Source organism: Blennius ocellaris (genome assembly GCF_963422515.1).
Source record: "Blennius ocellaris genome assembly, chromosome: 15".
Classification (NCBI taxonomy): Eukaryota; Metazoa; Chordata; class Actinopteri; order Blenniiformes; family Blenniidae; genus Blennius; species Blennius ocellaris.
The window spans coordinates 10,577,760-10,596,075 of NC_137664.1; the positions used below are offsets into that span (position 1 = coordinate 10,577,760).

General features: G+C 41.5%; 1 protein-coding gene across 4 annotated transcripts in view; it reads left to right on the forward strand.

The window, feature by feature from the left end:
- aak1b (AP2 associated kinase 1b) overlaps positions 1–18,168 on the forward strand; it is a gene marked incomplete at its 3' end in the record, with an annotated part of 19,859 nt that extends 1,691 nt beyond the window's left edge. The window contains exons 2-21 of one of the 4 annotated variants that reach the window (XR_013936947.1): positions 686–804; positions 1,928–2,036; positions 2,180–2,322; positions 3,099–3,220; positions 3,620–3,701; positions 4,034–4,166; positions 4,295–4,398; positions 4,674–4,756; positions 4,923–5,083; positions 5,554–5,675; positions 6,117–6,452; positions 6,629–6,771; positions 6,888–7,081; positions 7,196–7,285; positions 8,275–8,370; positions 8,526–8,633; positions 8,981–9,151; positions 10,639–10,779; positions 16,058–17,514; positions 18,110–18,168. Coding sequence is in view for 3 of the 4 variants with exons in the window: in XM_080510178.1 (XP_080366304.1) it covers positions 686–804; positions 1,928–2,036; positions 2,180–2,322; positions 3,099–3,220; positions 3,620–3,701; positions 4,034–4,166; positions 4,295–4,398; positions 4,674–4,756; positions 4,923–5,083; positions 5,554–5,675; positions 6,117–6,452; positions 6,629–6,771; positions 6,888–7,081; positions 7,196–7,285; positions 8,275–8,370; positions 8,526–8,633; positions 8,981–9,151; positions 10,639–10,779; positions 16,058–16,749 (3,149 nt within the window). Of the gene's footprint in view, positions 1–685; positions 805–1,927; positions 2,037–2,179; positions 2,323–3,098; positions 3,221–3,619; positions 3,702–4,033; positions 4,167–4,294; positions 4,399–4,673; positions 4,757–4,922; positions 5,084–5,553; positions 5,676–6,116; positions 6,453–6,628; positions 6,772–6,887; positions 7,082–7,195; positions 7,286–8,274; positions 8,371–8,525; positions 8,634–8,980; positions 9,152–10,638; positions 10,780–11,138; positions 11,240–16,057; positions 17,681–18,109 lie in introns of those variants that run through there. The other 3 variants (XM_080510178.1, XM_080510179.1, XM_080510180.1) reach the window with 3 other exon arrangements.
- Between the last annotated feature and the right edge of the window lie 148 nt (positions 18,169–18,316).

The following is an 18,316-nucleotide window of genomic DNA, read 5'->3' on the forward strand; positions in this document are numbered from 1 at the left end:
GCCAGTCCATAAATAATGCAGAACGTCAGTATGATAGACCTGATCAGAATGTCTAAATTTACTCCAATATCTGCATCAGAACAATGTGACTCCTCCACCTGCGCCCGTGTTCAAAGGATTTTTTTGGGGGGGGGGATTTACAGTGCCCACACTGCCGTGCAATGCCACATGTCAAGTTGAGGATGCAGTAGAAGCTGCAGTGTCTGCATGGAATTGATGACTCTGCCACAGCTAAACTCAGCAAAGTGAATTTGTGGTCTGAGCTGTACCAGATGGTAAGGCCTCAATGTAGGCCTCTATGCCGTGAAACCCTGCAGCAATGACATGACTAATAGATAAGAATGAACCATTTGGTCTTGATTGTCCTTTTTAATATAAGCAGGCATGGACAGAATCCATGACAGTTGCCGAAGTGTTGAGGTGTCAAAGTCGAGCATTAAAGTGGGATATCGCAAAGTCTTGATAGACAATCCAATCTTAAAAAAAAAAAAAAGTTATGTCACTCGATGTTCCCCTACAATTTAATCTGCATTAAATCTCGATATGGTAAATGTTGTGACGATCTTTAAAGTGTATCAGCATGTGCTTGTTTCCAACTGTTAATGTCAAGAAGAGATACATGTATCGCATCTGCACATCTGAGTGCCGGACTCATTTGACCTCTTGTTTCCTGTCAATTCTGCAGGTGGCTTTGCTATTGTGTTCCTTGTGAAAACAAATCAAGGGGTGCGCTGTGCCCTGAAGCGGATGTATGTCAACAATGAGCATGATCTGCAGGTGTGCAAATGTGAAATTCAGATAATGGTGAGTCGCTTGGATGAAACGCTCCTCTGCTCGTTCTCATTTTGAGCTTGTGTGGGTTTGGGTGCTGGGGAAACCATGTGATAACGACCCAAAAAAAAAAAAGTGTTTTCACAGAAATCCCACATGTGCGGGATACTGTATCCCATCAAACATGGCTGACACACATAGACAGCCTGCTGTTGTTTGGACTGATCCTTCATATCTCTTCTTATGGATCATTGTCTTGTATAATGTGGTTTGAATTATTCTGCATTTCCGATTTGAAGGTTTTGTTATTGACAGGATCTTACTGCAGCAGTCATTGTGTGTGTATATATATATGTGTGAGAAATGTATTAAACCTGAAGTAGTATTTCCTTCATTGAGCAATTTGTGATGACTACAGTGTTTGCCGATGTAAAACAAACACAATCTTAACATTGCTGTCTCAGATTTATCATCAATAAGCATCACTTGCTCGGAATAAAAATGCTTTCCTCACTCTGTATTTGCCATGAATACAAAGAGGATTTGTTTCGTAGATGAACAAGAGTGTCATGGTGTACTATCACTAACTGTGACTATATTCTCTAGTATTGGAAAGTTTCAGTCTTTACATCCGTCTCACTTTTTTTGTCTCTCTCTGAGGAAACACTCAGGGGAAAAAAGGAAACAATAGATGTTCAGATGACAAAAGGTTGCATTATTCAACAAACAGTCAGCACAATTTTGACAAGTCATTTTCTAATGTTCATTGCGAAAGTTGTTCCCCCCGTTATCAAATGTTTTCCTCACTTTAAATCTTTTCTTTGTAGTTCCTAGTCACTTTCTCCTCACACATCCGCATACAGTACCTCGGCTGCAGTACTTGAGATCTTGTCATTACCTAATAGATTCCTGATTTCATCTGTTTGCAGCTCCCTCTGTAAGGGGCGGCCTAACAATGCAGCTCTGAACACTACCCACACTCGGCTGATTTAGTGTGTTTTTTTTTTTAAACAAAAATATAGGAGTAATTCTTCAATTCCACAGATTATGTTTCACGTCATTTCACCAGTTTGTATGAAAACTGCACATGCTTTCTGTTCTTGTCCTTTCGAAACAATTCATTAATGCTACTTATTGTGTGCTTGTGTTCCTGCAGAAAGACCTTGTTGGTCACAAGAATATTGTGGGGTATCTGGACTCCAGTATCACTGCTATGGGATCAAGGGACGTATGGGAGGTTCTTATACTGATGGACTACTGCAAGGGTGAGTGCTGCAGTGTAAATGTCAGTTTACTCTTTATTTAATTCGGGAATAATTAAAATCAAGGAACAAATCTAAATGCCCGTGAATTTTTTTAATTTTTTTGGGGTGTATTTTTCTTTGTGTATTTGGACGTCATTGTGCAGGAGGGCAGGTGGTCAATCTGATGAACCAGAGGCTGCAGACTGGCTTCACCGAGGCCGAGGTTCTGCAGATCTTCTGTGACACCTGTGATGCAGTTTCTCGCTTGCACCAACGCAAGACGCCTATCATCCACAGAGACCTTAAGGTGCTAAAAAAAAAAAAATGCTTCTGCTTTTAAGGCTGAGTAAAGGCTCAATGTTCCCCTATCATGTGGAGCAAGTCCCTTTAGGTTTTTTGTTTTTGTTTTTTTTATCCCTGCATTCCTATCAGCTTTGATAGGTTAAAGTTCTGCAGCACCAATCGCAAATTTCAATTGATAACTTTACGGATGATTAAATAAAATCACAATAACATTAACCTTCTGAGCTCAGAGATTGAGGGCTTTAAAGATCAGTCTCTCACAAAATGAAGAGCAGAGGTTGCGCTCATATATTTTCAAATTCCATTGTGATTGGCCTTTAAAGCACTCCTTTGTACTATTTGTGGCAGAAGATTACACTGGAGTTGGTGCCATGTACTTTAGACCACCATCCTATGGCATGTTTTACAGCGGCAGTGCTAATTGAACTAGTAGAAGTATTGTCAGAGTGGTCACTGTGTAAATGTTGTTCAGTTTTGACCAACGAGACTTAATTGTATGGGACGTGTTTTTTAGATTTACTTTAAAACTGTGTAGAAGGCACAGTTTGGATAAACCTGTTGTGAAGGACACAGCGTAGCTCCTTGAAGTGCTTTATTATTGATTTAATTGTGATGGATATCATCTCAAGTGTCCATTTTACAAATGAGATGTATCCGTGTCAATCTGCAGAGACGGTCAATTTCTGCCATTTCACCCCCACAACACAGAAATCCTTTATGCCCTTACTCGAGGCAGCTCTGTGTGTCTACTTGTGCATCATCTCTTATATATATCTACAGGTGGAGAACATCCTCTTGCATGACAAGGGTCATTATGTGCTGTGTGACTTCGGCAGCGCCACAAACAAGTTCCAGAGTCCACAGACCGAAGGAGTAGCTGCTGTGGAGGAAGAGATTAAAAAGTTTGTGCCTTTTTTTTTTTTCATCTGCTTCTTTCATTAATTAGAGCTCTTATTAGCAAGTGCATCACAGAATCTTTCTGCAGTATTTTCCGTCGTTGGCAGATCTGTTGGATTTTATTTTTTTTTACCCTAATATTACATTTCCCTAATTTCTTACTTTCACCTCATCCTGAGCTGCAGGCTACAGGCCTGAAAATGATCTGTTTGAAGAAGATTTTGCTTGACGCAGTGTTTAATTTGCAGTATTTATTTATTTATTTATTATTTGCCTCTATATTTAGAAACATGACATACTGTGAAGATTATGTTAGTTATTAGAACCATGCAGCTTTCTTTACTAATGTTTTTTTTTTTTTTTTTTTTTTTTTCCTTTCTTCTGTTCTGACTGCTTTCTTTCAGGTACACTACTTTATCATATCGTGCTCCTGAAATGGTGAACCTCTATAATAACAAGATTATCACCACAAAGGCGGATGTCTGGGTGAGTTTAGTTGACGGGTGTTTGTGATATAAATGATGCAGCACTGTGGGTAGAACAAGCAGCATGTATTTTATTCAACTAAATCCTGTCGTGGGTTCAGTATCAGTGAAACACACTTGTCATATTGGACCATCAATAATTACATTTGTGTATCAGTAGCAAATGTCAGAGAAAAAAAGCTATAGGCTCACTAATTAGCTGTGATGTTAATCCATACCTGTGTAATGTTTACCGAGGTGTTTAGATGGGAGAAGGGCTTTCCTGACTTGATTAATCCTCTCCTCTCTCCTTTCGTGTGTGTGATGGGGTGTGCATGTGTTTGTTTCCTGCAGGCTCTGGGTTGTTTGCTGTACAAGTTGTGCTTCTTCACTTTGCCCTTTGGTGAAAGCCAGGTGGCCATCTGTGATGGCAGTTTCACCATTCCAGATAATTCCCGTTACTCTTACGATCTTCACTGCCTCATTCGTTAGTGCCTCTTCAACATCATTATAATAACAGCATCGAAAACAATTGTACCAAGTAACCCATTCTCCTGTTTTTTTTGTGGGGTTTTTTCCCACCCAAGTAACATTTTGTTTGTCTCTCGTTTCCAGGGTACATGCTGGAACCAGACCCAGACAAAAGACCAGATGTCTACCAGGTGTCCCACTTTGCTTTTAAACTTGGTCAGCGAACCTGCCCTGTTCAGAATGTGAAGGTCAGTCTCTCTCTCGGCACCAGAGCCAGATAAAGTCTGCTTTATTTTCCCTTATCAGTCATTTATTTTCTTCCCATGCTCACTGGGAACTGATGTGGATTTTCTTGCTGACCTTCATAGAGACATGTTTGTTAACATGCTGTATGAGGAAACTGTTTGAAAACACGTTTCATGCGCAATGGGATGTTTGTTGTCAATTTATTTTGTTTATACACCATTCGTGTGTCTGTATGTGTCATCTTTGTTCAGAAAATGTCTTTCTCTTTACAAAACAGAATTCGCCTATTCCCACCAAACTTCCTGAGCCAGTCAAAGCAAGTGAGGCTGCAGCGGCAAAGAAAAGCCAGGCAAAGCCCAGGCAAGCATGACCTGCTTACACCGTATCGCCATTAAAGCTGTAGTAACGCTACCTTTTTGTGGAAGTAATTAAGAGCGGCCCGTGTGCCGATACTCATTAGAAAAATGATCTTATCCCTGTTTGCCATGATTAACGAGAAGGCCAACATCCTCCCTTTTGTTTCCAGGCTGACGGATCCAATTCCCACCACTGAAACCTCCATCACCCCTCGCCAAAGGCCCAAAGCAGTGCATACCCAGCCGGCTGCTGGCATCCTACCCATCCAGCCTGCTGCTCTCACCCCTCGCAAGCGGGCTAATCTCCCTGGTGGTGCAGCTCAGCCTTTGGGTATGTACAGCACTGCGTCCTTACTTTCCCATCCATCAGAGAGAGAGAGAGAGAGAGAGAGAGAGAGAGAGAGAGAAAAGCCAATCTTTTGAATGAGCATAAATATGAGAGTCCCACTAATCCGCTGCGCACATGTTGAATACAGCAATTCTCAACAGGAACAGATTAAGTGTGCAGGTTAGGGCTCATGTAAATTAAAGCCATCTAACCGCAGCCCCAAAGTGACTATATCATGATTATCCCTCTGCCTCTCTCCGCAACCTTGCTTCAGGTGATGCGACTTTGATGCTTGCATGAGCTTTTATGCCATGGGATTCTCTTCTTGACATTTTGACAAGCGTTGTTGTTATTCTTAATGAAAATAGAATTCTTTTACTTCACATTTAAACTGCGCATCTGTGCACTTACTCACAATAAATGATCTAGCGGTTGAGTAATGTGTTGACTGGGCTCCTTTTAACGTCCCACAGGAGTCGGTTTAGATCTCTCTCAGCCGGCTGCAGCTCTCCAGTCGCAGAAGGCCCAGGCTTCGGCGCTGCCACTCATCCAGGCGCAAAACAATTCAATTCAACCTGCGGCTCCGCAGAAGCAGGTACACGCATAAAATGCCCTGACGCTGAAATGGAAAAAGACTTGGTTTTTTTTTCGATTCTCAAATTAATTCCTCTGTATCTTTGTTGTTATGAAACTACAGAAAAGCATTTGCGAAGCATATTTTGTGTCTGGCTGTTTGAGTAATAACAATACATTTAATTTCGAATGCAATTTTCATTTAAAAAACCTCAATGTGCTACAAGCACATTAAAAAGAGTAGATATACACAAGTGGATTCATTTTGTAATAAATTGTTATAAAAACAACTTATGGGTTAGGGTTTGGTAAAACAAATTTTTCATCAGTCACACTTTTTTTTTGGTTTTATTTGACTTATTTTAAGGGTTTGGACACTTGTAATTGGAAAAACTGTAGATTGTGCCTGTCGTAATGTTTTTTTTTTGTGATGTCCGACTCTGTCAAATTTTGTCTGTTGCAGCCTGTTCAGGCAGCCGCGGCCACAGGAGTAGAAACGGCCCCTATAGCAGCGGCGGCAGTGTCTGCCCAGCCTCAAGCACAGCCCACAGTTCCGCAGCAGGCTCCACCTCCCACCACAGTCGGCTCCACCTCGCAGCAGGCGGCACCAACCCCGTCCAGCCCGGCTCCGCCACAGCGCCCGGCTCGCCGCAAGCAACCGAGCGTTGCCCAGCAGCCCGAGGCTCAGCTTTCGTCTAACAAACCGGCCGCCAGTCAGCAAGCAGCACCCCAGCAGCAAGCGTCAGCTGTCCAGGCTCAGACCGCGTCAACCGACATCAGCCAAAAATCAGCCGAGACAGTGAGTGGCCTGCCGCCAACCGCTCGACTTCAGCACCGTCGAGCTGACAATTTGACTTTACGTCCTTGTGACCAAAGGCGTTACGATGTGGTGAAAGTGTACAGTGTCATCTGATTCTTCACAACACCTCTGCAATGCTTCCGCTTCATTGTTATCCGGTGTCTCTTTTCACTCAGACTCCGCCTGCGACTCCAAAGACAACTGAAGAACGAGGCCATCAACGCACTCCGAGTGACGCTGCAGGAAGCGGAGCGCCCACAAGTACAGTGAGTGACTCCTCGCAGCAGCAAGGAGCCAACGGAGATGCTCTTCTTAGTCAGTAAGTTAAATCTTCACTCTGATACAGCTGAAGAATTATTATATTGCGTCTGATTTTTTTTGCTTACAATGTTTGTTTGTTTTTTTTGTTTTTTTTTCCTATTTTAAAACGTACAGATCACTTCCATCTCAGCCGAGCACTATCCAACCCATTCAGCTCGATGACGCTGCACAGGACCAAAGTAAAGCTGCTTCTGTTGGTCCCGCCTCTGCTGGCGCCAGCAACACACAGACCGCACCTGTATGGAACCCATTCGACGACGACGACTTCAGCGCGGGGGAATTTAAGACTAATGAGAACAAGGCCAACGGTAACAAAATTATATGAATGTAAACAGTGATGTCCTGGCCCCTTTTCCGGGAAGTACCCTGCTTTTCACTCTTAACTGAGACAGTTAACTGACAGGGATTTTCTTTTTGGCTAGAACTTCCCTCGGATACTGAGACGGCACCCTCTGAGGAGTTGATACCAGGTTTACAGGCGTGCGCTGTGGAGGATGCTCCAGCAGAAACTGGTATGTTGATTTTCTGTTTTTGTTTTTGTTTTTTCCCAACCTTTTGTGACTCATCATTGCAAAAATCCTTGCATACAACAGGACCAATCAATAACTGCTTAAACAAGCAGAACTAAAGTATAATGGAAATCTTGTTGGACTGAGAAAAGGATATTATGTCCTGTTTTAAATGTATTGGAAGGAACACGTTTCACCTCGGTTTAATTCCCGACTGCCAAGCCGATGCTACATGGTGCATTTGAGTCTGAAGAAGTCAACGAAACATAAACCACTCAAGTAGCTGACCCATTAACCTGATTGCTTTAAATGGCTTTTGGAAAACAAGGATTGTCAATGTGCATTACATGAATAAAATAAAGGGTCTGATCAATTTGGATAAAAATAAATCAATGAAAAATCCAGCAGTGTGGATAGAGTACATTTCAAATGTTGTCAGATTCTTTGTGTTTATTTTAACAAGAACCAAAAGTTTAAAATAATGTCATATAGTGTTCAGTGCAATAGTCAATATAATCTTTTCAGGTTAGAACGGAGTATTAGGAACCAGTGGAGCTGGCTAAATGGGAATTACAACCTGATTTGAGTGGAATGGAATTATTTGTGAAGATCTACTTATACTACTTCTATGAAGTTGCTAAAAAAAAACCACCCTGCGTTATCAGAATCCTTTCATGATATTGTTGTAGAATTTTCCATCAAGATGGAAAAAAGGAATGAAGATCAGGACAATGTGTATTTGTCTCCACCTTGTAAATGTTCCTGTCCGTTTCCATTCTTTTGATTGGCTCTGGACAAGTCAAGTTGAAGTTGGCTAATGGCATCGTAATGACCTGTAAAGCTATATTGAACTCATGCCTGCTGATAGAAGTCGAGACATTTCAAAGAAAGCATAGTGGACCTTGCATGTGTTGGAAGTACTACTGCATTAACTGCTGTTTCTCCTCATGCAATAATAAATCTCTCTTGTGTTTTGTTGCTTTCATTACCAGGTGAAAGGCCGTCAGCCATCGTTGATGTGGATTCAGGAGCGTCACTGCTGGTAGTCCCAGATCCGTTCGGCACTCTGGACCTCTCGGACACACCGGGTAAACATCTCTGTCTATGGCTCGATGTTATAAACGCGTTTATATTTATGTGGTCCTTAGATATTGTTCTTTTTCTACAACTGCTGCAGGTTTTGTACTTGGCTCACATCTCCGTTTAATATTCTCCCATTCTTTTTTTTTTTTTTTGTCTTTAGAAAAGTTGATTGAAGGACTCAAATCTCCAGATACAGCTTCGCTCATGCTTCCTGACCTCCTGTCGTTGTCTGATCCATTTGGTGGGTCCGTGGAAGAGTCCGCAAAAGGTGTGTGTCTGTGTTTCGGAAATGAAAAATGTATTCATGAAAGAGTTAAAAAAGTAAAACGGAAGGATTTTCATACACTTCTTGGCTTTTAATTTGAGCTTTGTATTTGTATATGCATTTTATTGCTTGTATCACATGTCGTTACACTGCCCCCTATGGGTTTGGCATGCTCATAGTAGCTCTGAACCAGGTGCATTTGTCGAATTAGTAATAAATATTTTGTTGTTTTTTTTTTAGCTAGACATTAGGTTTTGACAGAAGGAATGTTTAGCAAATAATTTTTTATTGGTTTTTTTGTTGCATTTTATCATTCATTAAACCAGTCTTTTTTTTTTTTTGTCCACCAGATCCTCTGACTGCAGACGATTCTCTCCTGGGCTGCTCTCTGATCTCTGGCCCTTCTGCTCCTCCAGCAGCAGGCAGCGCCACCTCTTCCCTCTCCTCCGCTCCCACCTCCGCTGCCTCTGCTCTGGACGATCTCAGTCTGTTGTCTGGAGACTCCACGCAGCTGAAAGCGGGTGAGTTGTAACAATCTGGCAGAAGGAAATCACTTCCCACACGCTGTGAGGCGCGGATTTAAAGTAACATTATGAAGCTCAGACATGTAAGATCAGCCTGGCTTCATTGAATTCCTTGATAGAACATTTGCCATCTCCATGAATATTTGGCAGAGAGTGCAGAACAATGAAGGTCTATGAGGAAATCAAAGAAATGACCTTTTGTTTTTTTGTCTGCTGACATCTGACTTTGTCTGTAGTTGGTAGGCTGAATGTTCGCTTTGGAGTGGAGCATCAAACATATGTCTTCTAAACTTCTAGTTTTTGAGGTTTAATTTATTAAAACGATATTCCCTTGAGAGGTACCATCTGACTTTGTGTACTCGTATTACAAGATACAGAAAGCTTTTTTCCCCCCATTACTGCGCACCCTTACAATGCAATACATCATCATGTTCATTCAGTCCCACACCAAACTACAGCTGCACCCTCCAACTCCATAAACTGAATATAAGAGAAATCACTCGTTGAAAAATGTCGTTTAAAGAATAAGGTTGGGGCCTTAAGCTCAACAAAGACAGGAGTACAGATGTACTTGTACTCAAGTTATGTTGCAAAATCATCAAGGAGACGTTTTTTTGTGTGTTTTTTTCCATTCATCATAACCTTTTAGACATCAGAATCATCCAAATTCTGCTATTGACTATTATTTTTTTCACCTTCACAAATAAAGAATGGACACATGATATAGCCACAAAAATAAAAATAATAAAAAAAAAAAAATGGATCGAACAAAAGAAAGAAAATCAAAAACCGGAACACCAGTTCATATCCATGCAAATAATAAGCAATGAACAGTCATGGAAATCCCTGCAACATGCTATTAGAAACTCCAGGTGCTCCAGGTCCAGGCACCTGGTTGAAAGAGTAGGATTGAAGTGATTTCCTGTGGTTTGGGCATATGTGCATTCCGTGTGGAACTTGTGCAATCATAGGTTGCATAAAATGCAACCTATGATTATCTTAACAGCTTCAACAGGGTATGATATTTAAATGGGAGTCAATACAAAACTCTCACTTATCAACTTCTTGAAAAATCGTCATGCTTTCTCTGTTCACTTGGATCTCTGTAAAAATATCTGTCAAATGGTGTTATGAATCCCTGACTGGGAGCCACACAGCTGCGCTTGAGACGCGGAGCCTCGGCTGCTTGAGCAGCATGACTGGAACTGACAGTGCCAACTCCAAATCACAGCCCGACTGTATGTGGCAGCTGCGTCAAAATAATTACCGCCAATCTTTCCTCATAATATCTTATCAATCGGGCTTTGCAGTGGTGCAGAGCAGCAGATGTGCTTCTGCAGTGATTTTTTTTTTTTTTACGAGCGGTTTCCCGACGGCGAGGAGAAGAGAGAAGCCGCCGCTCGCATCGTCACCGATTCTTGTTCGGCAGAACCTTGTTTGATTTTTGACGACGCACCGTTGAATGTCGCCGTCTTTCTCTGCAGATTCGTCCCTCCTGATCTCGGACTTCGAGTCCCAACAAGCGGGTACAGAGGAAGGCACGGAGGATGAGTTTGATCCCATTCCCGTCACCGGCCGAAAGAATTCCCAAGGTGGGTCTTTACGGTCTCCTCAAGATAACAGAGGTGGGTGAAGATGGCGTTTAGGATCATAGGCACATCCAGACGTTGAAACCTTTTTTTTTTTTTTTTTGTGACATAACAACCCCTCACTTACACTGTTTTACACCCAGAGTCTTAACTTAAAGAATATTCTTAAACCTGTAGCGGTAAATGGGTAAATTCTGCCCTTTTTTTCTCTCTCTCTCTCTTTTTTTTTCTCTCTCTCCTTCTCGAACCTCTCTCCCCCTCTTTGGCTTCCTTTGTTTGCTTATTGTGACTCTCTCCCTTCTGCTGCTCCTCCCTTCTGTTTGCCTGTATTCGTTTTGCCTTCCCCTCCCCTCACCCTCCCTCCCCCCTTTTACCCCCGCCCTGTCTCCGGCCAGTTTCAGGAGGCCACTCGCGCAGTAACAGTGGTGGCTCTGAATCCAGCCTGCCCAGCTTGGCCCGCTCCCTGATGCTGGTGGACCAGCTCATCGACTTGTAGGCGGCCCACTCCACCCCCCCCCCCCCCCCACCCCCACCCCACCCCCCTCCCCCATACAAGCCGTAACACTGGAGTAGCCTAACAACAATCAACAATGTTGTCCGAGCTTACAGCTTCTCGCCCTCTTCATCGTAGCTCCTCCAGTAGAAGTGTCCTCCACCTTTTCAGCGCTTCTTCATTTTCTTGCCCTTTCGATCTCATCACATGCCTCACCTGGCTTCTTCTCGATTCTCATCTCCTCCTCACGCTCGCCTTTTCTCCTCGTCGTCATCTCCAACGCTTTACGTCACGGGTGGTGTCATTAAAAAAAAAGAGGCTCATCAGCGCTCATTCTGAAGAATAACTTTGACGTCAGGATTATAGACTCGCTCTCCACTTTCTTTCAACAGTACGACATTGCGTCGAATAGCAAACAATAGAAGCTCATCGTTGTAATGTACAATAGGCATAGCTCTAAGTGGTCGTAGTTATTATCGTGCACAAGTGAATTTGTCGTCGTTTGCCTTTTCAAATTTTCCTTCCCAGATTTATTTGCACATTTTGATGGGGGGGAAAAAAAAAGAAAAAAAGAGGAAAATGAAATAACCATTTTTGTTCAAATGAGGTTTATTTCTACAAAAGCCAAACTTCTTTGAAACTTTGTCATGTAGCCTCATTTGCACAGTTGCATAAATAGTTACCTCTGTTGGGGCGGCGGGATGAGAAAAAAAACAAACGAAACAACTATTTAAAGCTGCTTTAGATTAGAGTGAAAGAATAAAGTTACAATCTGGAAATCGATCAGCCATAAACACACAACGGTCAAGTGCCATAAAATAAACAAAGGGGTTCTCGGAGTGGATCTGCTAAACGTTTCTTAAATCCGCACTGCGTGTGGTTGATCACCTGGAGCTCTTCTCATTTGCTTTTAATTTGAGGTCGCTTTTTTGGGGGGGGGGCGTCTTCGCCTCGAGCAAAGCAATAGCTAAAGTAGGGTATAAATAACAAACCAGAGTCATTTAACTGTGTGAGTAGCCGCGTGCCATATCAATAGAAATGCATGAAATCAAGAAAATAATTTGAGTAATCAACAGCGATAGGAAACAGTAGAAATATAGTAGCAATTCTAAATAGACGAGACCACTCATGGCTTTTCAGGTCATTTCTTGGCACTCAGAATCATTTTCCACACACTCGCACCTTTTTATTTTTAATATCGGCACTTTCATTCCACATTGTACAATCCCTTCTACATTCCTGTCACTAATTTATGTAAATAGATATCTGCAAAGCCCCCGCAGGCTTTTATCCGGACCGTATATATAAAGTCACTGTCATCGAGCTTTACTTGTGGAAAACATATTGCTTTACTTGTGAAATCTCTCTCATATATATATATACAGTATATATATGACATTGTTTTCCTGTTAATACATGTTAATATGAATAGAGTGTTAGAGAATGAATGTAAGTAATAAATATTAGTCTATAATAAAATCTATCTATGATTCTTAACACCATAACCATTCGATAATATTGAAGAATATTCTATATAAATATTTCATTCCTCTTTGTGGAATTGTGTGTTGAGAAAGTTTCTTTTCTTTGTTCTATCTACTTGATAATTGTGGGTAAATTCCAATGTATAGGCGATAACCCTAGTCTTTGTTTAAACCCGGAAGATTAGGCTGAATACCGTGTCTCATTCCACCTTTGTGAAATGACAGTGAGCCCGTGTTCTGTTTGTTTACATGGACTGACGAAGGATTATATTTTTATTCAAGAATTTTTTTCCAGAAAGTAGGAGTTGGGTGTCTTTTAGATTTTTTTTTTGGTCCCGTTTCATTTCAAACTTGTGATTTTCAAGGCCTTTTTTTTTGTTGTTTGTTTTTTTGCTTTGGTGGTCACAGAATTCATATCAAGAAGCATGGCAGTGTCGTTGAATGTTCTGTTCACGTGTGTCGGTGCACTATGTTATGATAAGTACGTGTGAGTGCGTGTGTGGAGTCCGAATCGTTGGATGTGTCTTCTTTTTTTTTTTTTCCCCCAGTAGCCTAACTTGTGTTGTTGTTTGCTGCAGATGTGAACATCGCCGTTTAAAAAAAAAATAAAAATCTCCTCCGAAAGCACAGGCCCCCCCCCCTGCAAAAGTTCTCTCAGGTAGTCAGAGCTACAGTCCGTCGCTCTCTGTCCGAGAGCTGGAGACGTACAGTATTTGGCTTGTCCGCTCCCCGGTCTCACCGTCTCCTAGAAGTGTGTGCGCTCCATATTCCAGTTTACTGAACCACAGATGTCGTCTGAGGCGTGACGTGTGAGGGGGGGGCTCTGCGACGCGTGGATAGGTTCTGCTTACGGCGACAACACAGCACCGCTGCCGCCGACCATCAGGCAGCCCTTTTGTGGTTAGAAAGGATCTGCTAAAGTCGGCAATAGAGAAGTTTCTGTAGGATCAAACAAAGGTATTTTAACTTCCTGCGGGAAGGCATACCTTCACTGCTTTATTTTTTTTTTTTCATTATTACACGTTTAAACATGGAAATTTCACAAAACGTGATGTTTTTGTTAGATTTGCCAGCATTTTAACAACAAACAAGGTTTGACCTTCTCGAACAGAAAAAAAAAATGACATCAAGTTAAATATCACGCGGAAAGTTTCATGGGAGGTGGGTTGTTGTTTTTTTTAACATTTATAGTGTTTTCATGTTAATTCCGTTGCCTCATCTCAGAGTCACATTTATTGTCATTTCACAGTTTGCTTGTGCAGCAAGTAAAAAAACACGTTTAGTGTGGTACACTGCAGGCATTTTGTGCAATGGCAATAAAGGTACTTCCGATTCTATCCTACCCTCACATTTATGGAGTGTTTTGAGTAAGTTATTCGACACTAATCACTCCTTCATCCAACTAAATCTGCAAAAATAAACCAGTGAGAGAGAAAGCTGTTTGCAAAACAAACAGTTTTCTGCAGGGACTGCATGTGCAATGGAAGTTTTCTTTTTTTTTTTTTTTTTAATCATCCTCTAATATTTTTGGGGAAAACCTCAGTCATTTTGCAGTTACCGTTTGAACCTATGCAACTCCCAAGCTTTCTCCCCCGTAGCCTCCAATGTGCTGTTGTGATCAGTAAAGCCGAGCGAGACGAGTCCTCGTTGTGAAACGGAAGCCCCTCGTTAATTTTTTTGTTTTGTTTTTTTGCTCTGTAGTTTTTTGCCAAAAATTAAAACAAAACAAAAAAAAAAAAATCTGTTGATTATCTGGTACTATTGAGTGTTTTGAGACGCCTCCTTGTCATTTATGGCCCAAACCTGCGTCAGAGCTGTGATATCGTGTGCTCCTTCTATTTTTGTGAGATAACTAAAGAATTATAAAAGGGATGGCAAATAAAATACAAATGTGAATGTCAATGTGTGGAGTTTTAATTCTGAGATATTTACTGAGATACGTGCAAAACAAAATTTCTATATTAAAAATACAGTTTTTTACTCTTGCCGAGCATTTATATATGATAAATTTCGCTGGAGGCTGACAAAAATTACATGCAATTCAAGATGGAACATTTAAAGATACACATGGATTTTCACAAGTTCTAAACATGGCTGATCTCACTGTTTATTAGTGATTGTCACCAAGAAACCATTTTTAGTTTGGAAGAAACGTGAGGAAACTAATATTTTCTCTAGTGAAGGGTTGAAAGTTTTTTCACAAATGATTTTAAATGGAATAATTTCCCATTTTTACAGTATTTGTGTAGACATCTTTACATTTCAGACACTGACACTCAGATCTGAACTGTAGATGTCAGTAATGCAGCAGTAGAAGAGGGATGATGCTTTGTTCTTGCAGCCCATTGAGATCAAGCTGTGCTGTTTGTAGCCTCCAAACAAAACAAAACAAAAAAGAAACGTTCTCCCAAGCTCCGAATGGAAAAGTTGCTTTTACCTGAAGGCTCCTGCTTCGATGTGTTATTGACAGTTCAGATATTTGGCTTCACTGTAAGGCTTCGACATATCAGAGATCATTAGACGCGTGGTCAGTCTGATGTTTGCACTCTTAATCACTGGTGATCGAGGCGGATGCATACAAACATATTCATTATTCAGCACTTTTAGAAAGAACACATTTTCAAAAATGTGACCATTTCAAACCGTACGAAGTTGTTAAAAAAGTAGTATAGTTGTGGGTCGTTTTAAACGTGTAAAGTGTTGTCGGTTTGGACATTAAATCTGCACAGGTGGAACTGAACATCAAACTCTCAAACCTTTTTGAAAATATATTTCATGACTGTGCATCTGGCTGCTACGACCTTACTCCCATCCATTTCAGACACTGTATTTGTTTGTCTGAGAAAGATCACTAACGCTTACATATATTAAAACACAACCCGTAAATCTCTTGGCCACGTTTCTTTAAATTTTGGTAAGTAGATGACTTGAAAAATGTTGCTTATTTTTGCATGATTCTGTAGCATAGAATCTCTCATAATTGTGTTTCTTGCACAGATTTCCACTTGATTCTGTTTAAATGTTCTTATAATTGTTGTAATTTTGCATTTTCATCACTGGTAGGGAGAGAACAGAATGAAATCTGGTATTTTAAGAACAGTTTTCATAATTTACACGATTAAATCTTTATTTTGGTGAAAAATACAAGTGTATCTATCATTTCAAGGACAGGAAAAAATAGTTGTTTGCTATTGTTTAATATTTTTAATATATTATCCATTGACACTTTACTTTGAAAGAGCAGGATTAAAAGTACAGTGCACCATTCTCCCAATTAAAGCTCACCAGTGTGATTTATCGCCCTGCCTGAACTTTCTCCCCTGTCCTCCTCACACAGACCTGCAGGGGGAGCTAAACTGTAAAGAACTGCGAGCGGCTGTAGCACCTGTGCACCTCAGTGAGGACGTTCAGGGGTCAAAGATGCAGCAGCAAGCGGCCGCTGCATGTGTCTATAATAAGCGCAGTCACCACCGAGCTGTACAAACTCCGTGCAGCAGCGGCCTCCATCACTTACCTGTGAAACAGGAATCCCAGCCTCCGAGCGGCACCGGTACCTCCGACGTCTTCCAGCTGGCCCCTTTCAAAGCACCTGGGAGACCAAGCGGGATGCCATTCAGCGGCTCCTCCTCCTCCTCCTCTGCATCTCATAAACCCACCGAAGCGTCTGACGTTTTCCTCCAGGCGCCGTTCGGAAAGAGGCCGGAATCCGCCAAAGCCGCTCCGGCGAAATCCCGTACGTCCGATTCCGCCGCGCGGCAGATCCACCTCGGCGGCGGACAGCGTCGCCCGGTCGGCGTCTTCTCGTGTCCCCCGGCCGCGCCTCAGCCTTTCGCTCTGCGCGCAGACGGGCCCCTGCTGCAGCAGCAGCCGGTGGCGGTCCACCGGGTCGTGTCCAGGATCGGCCAGCAGGCCGCCGTGGGCTCGGTGGCCGTGGGGCCGCTGCACGCCTGGACCATAGGGGGACGAGCTCTGGACGAGCCCTTCACCGCCGCACCCTTTCAGCCTCGGTGCTCTCAAGGGAAACCCTGATTAGTTCCTCATCTCTTTTTAAAAACAAAAACAAAACAAAAAAACCAAATCGGAGCTTCTCTGGGAAACGTGAGGCTGAGTGGCAGTATTACATAGACACATCCGATTATTTCTACTTTGGCTATTATTACAGTAGTGTGAAAACGTATTCTTTAACCTGGTAAAACGCGGTGCTCTACCTCAAGTCACATGACCTGGGCATCATATCAGCACTTTACAGTTTGTACTTAAAATAAAAATATCTGCTTAAATATGTTTCCTATGAATCCCAGGATGAAGGATTTCACTTACTGTCCATTGTGTGTGTTTTTGTCTTGCTGAAGTTATTGCATCATTTAACGGGAACATTGAAGTCAAAGTCATGAGACAGGCTTTCATTGCATGTATCAGTATTGTTGTTTCCCTTTGCTTTGCAATTTTATCACATATTGTGCCTTTAAATCGTATGTATGGTTTCTTTTTTTTAAATGTGTTGGTAGATTTTTTTATTTTTTTTCAACCATTGTAGCATTTAGATGACCAGTTGTTTTGCTTCAAGCCAAAGAAATTCTCCTTTTGGGGTTTTTTTGTTGTTTGTTTTAATGTTCAGTATTTATATTTTTCTAATCGTCGCTCACAGAGCAGCTGCAAAGTCACATTTTCAAAGACACCAAACAAGTCTCAGCTCCAAAGCCTTCCACACTCGCTGCTTCCAGTTGATTACAGGCTGCTGCCATTTCCTCTGACATCTATCATGACATACGAGTTTTTACAGAAGACCAAGAGGTAAATAACAAGTCAGCTTTTATACTGTTTTTAAAAAAAAAGTTTTTAATGTGATTTTAAGCAACATTTCTGAATTTGCTTTATACACCAGCTAATGTTTTGTAAACTGCGCTGCCTTTGCTCCCAGTGTTTTATTAATGCGTAGTATTAGTTATCTGTTACTACATGATACAAGCAAATATTAAATGGTTCTCAAAGTAAAAGCCTTCTTCATTTCTCGAAGCTTTTAAAGTGAATACTTTTGGGTTCTTTTCCAGATCTTAGGAAAACTGAGACATTAAATACATTTGTCTAGGTTTTATCTAACTGCACAATGTCAACTTATTAATCTTTTGAAGCTAAAGTAGCTTAATGCCGTCATAACGCCTCGCATGTTTTATGCTGCTCAATGTTCCTCTGAAGAGAATTGCTGTGCAGAAGATTTCAGGTTCAACACATTTTGAATCAGTTTTTTTTAAGTAAAAAAGAAAAGTATACATTTTTATGGTTTAATGTGGTCCAACACAACTCTAATCAAACATCTGTATTTCTGGACCACCGAACTTAAGAGAGTTTCACTTTCCAAGCAAGACATAATGATTTTCTTGCCTTATAGAGATTATTCAACAGAACAGTGGCATTGATCCAAACGACTGTCGCCCTTTCTCGGCTTGTAAACACGTCGCACTCGGGCAGCAGCACGACGGGAGTCCTCGACTTCGGCCCTCCGAATTTTGACTCCCGAGAACTTTTCTCTCTTCAGTCTGTTGTCGGTAAGATATTTTTGTCATTCGCTACTGTGAAACTTGTCATTATGGAGTAT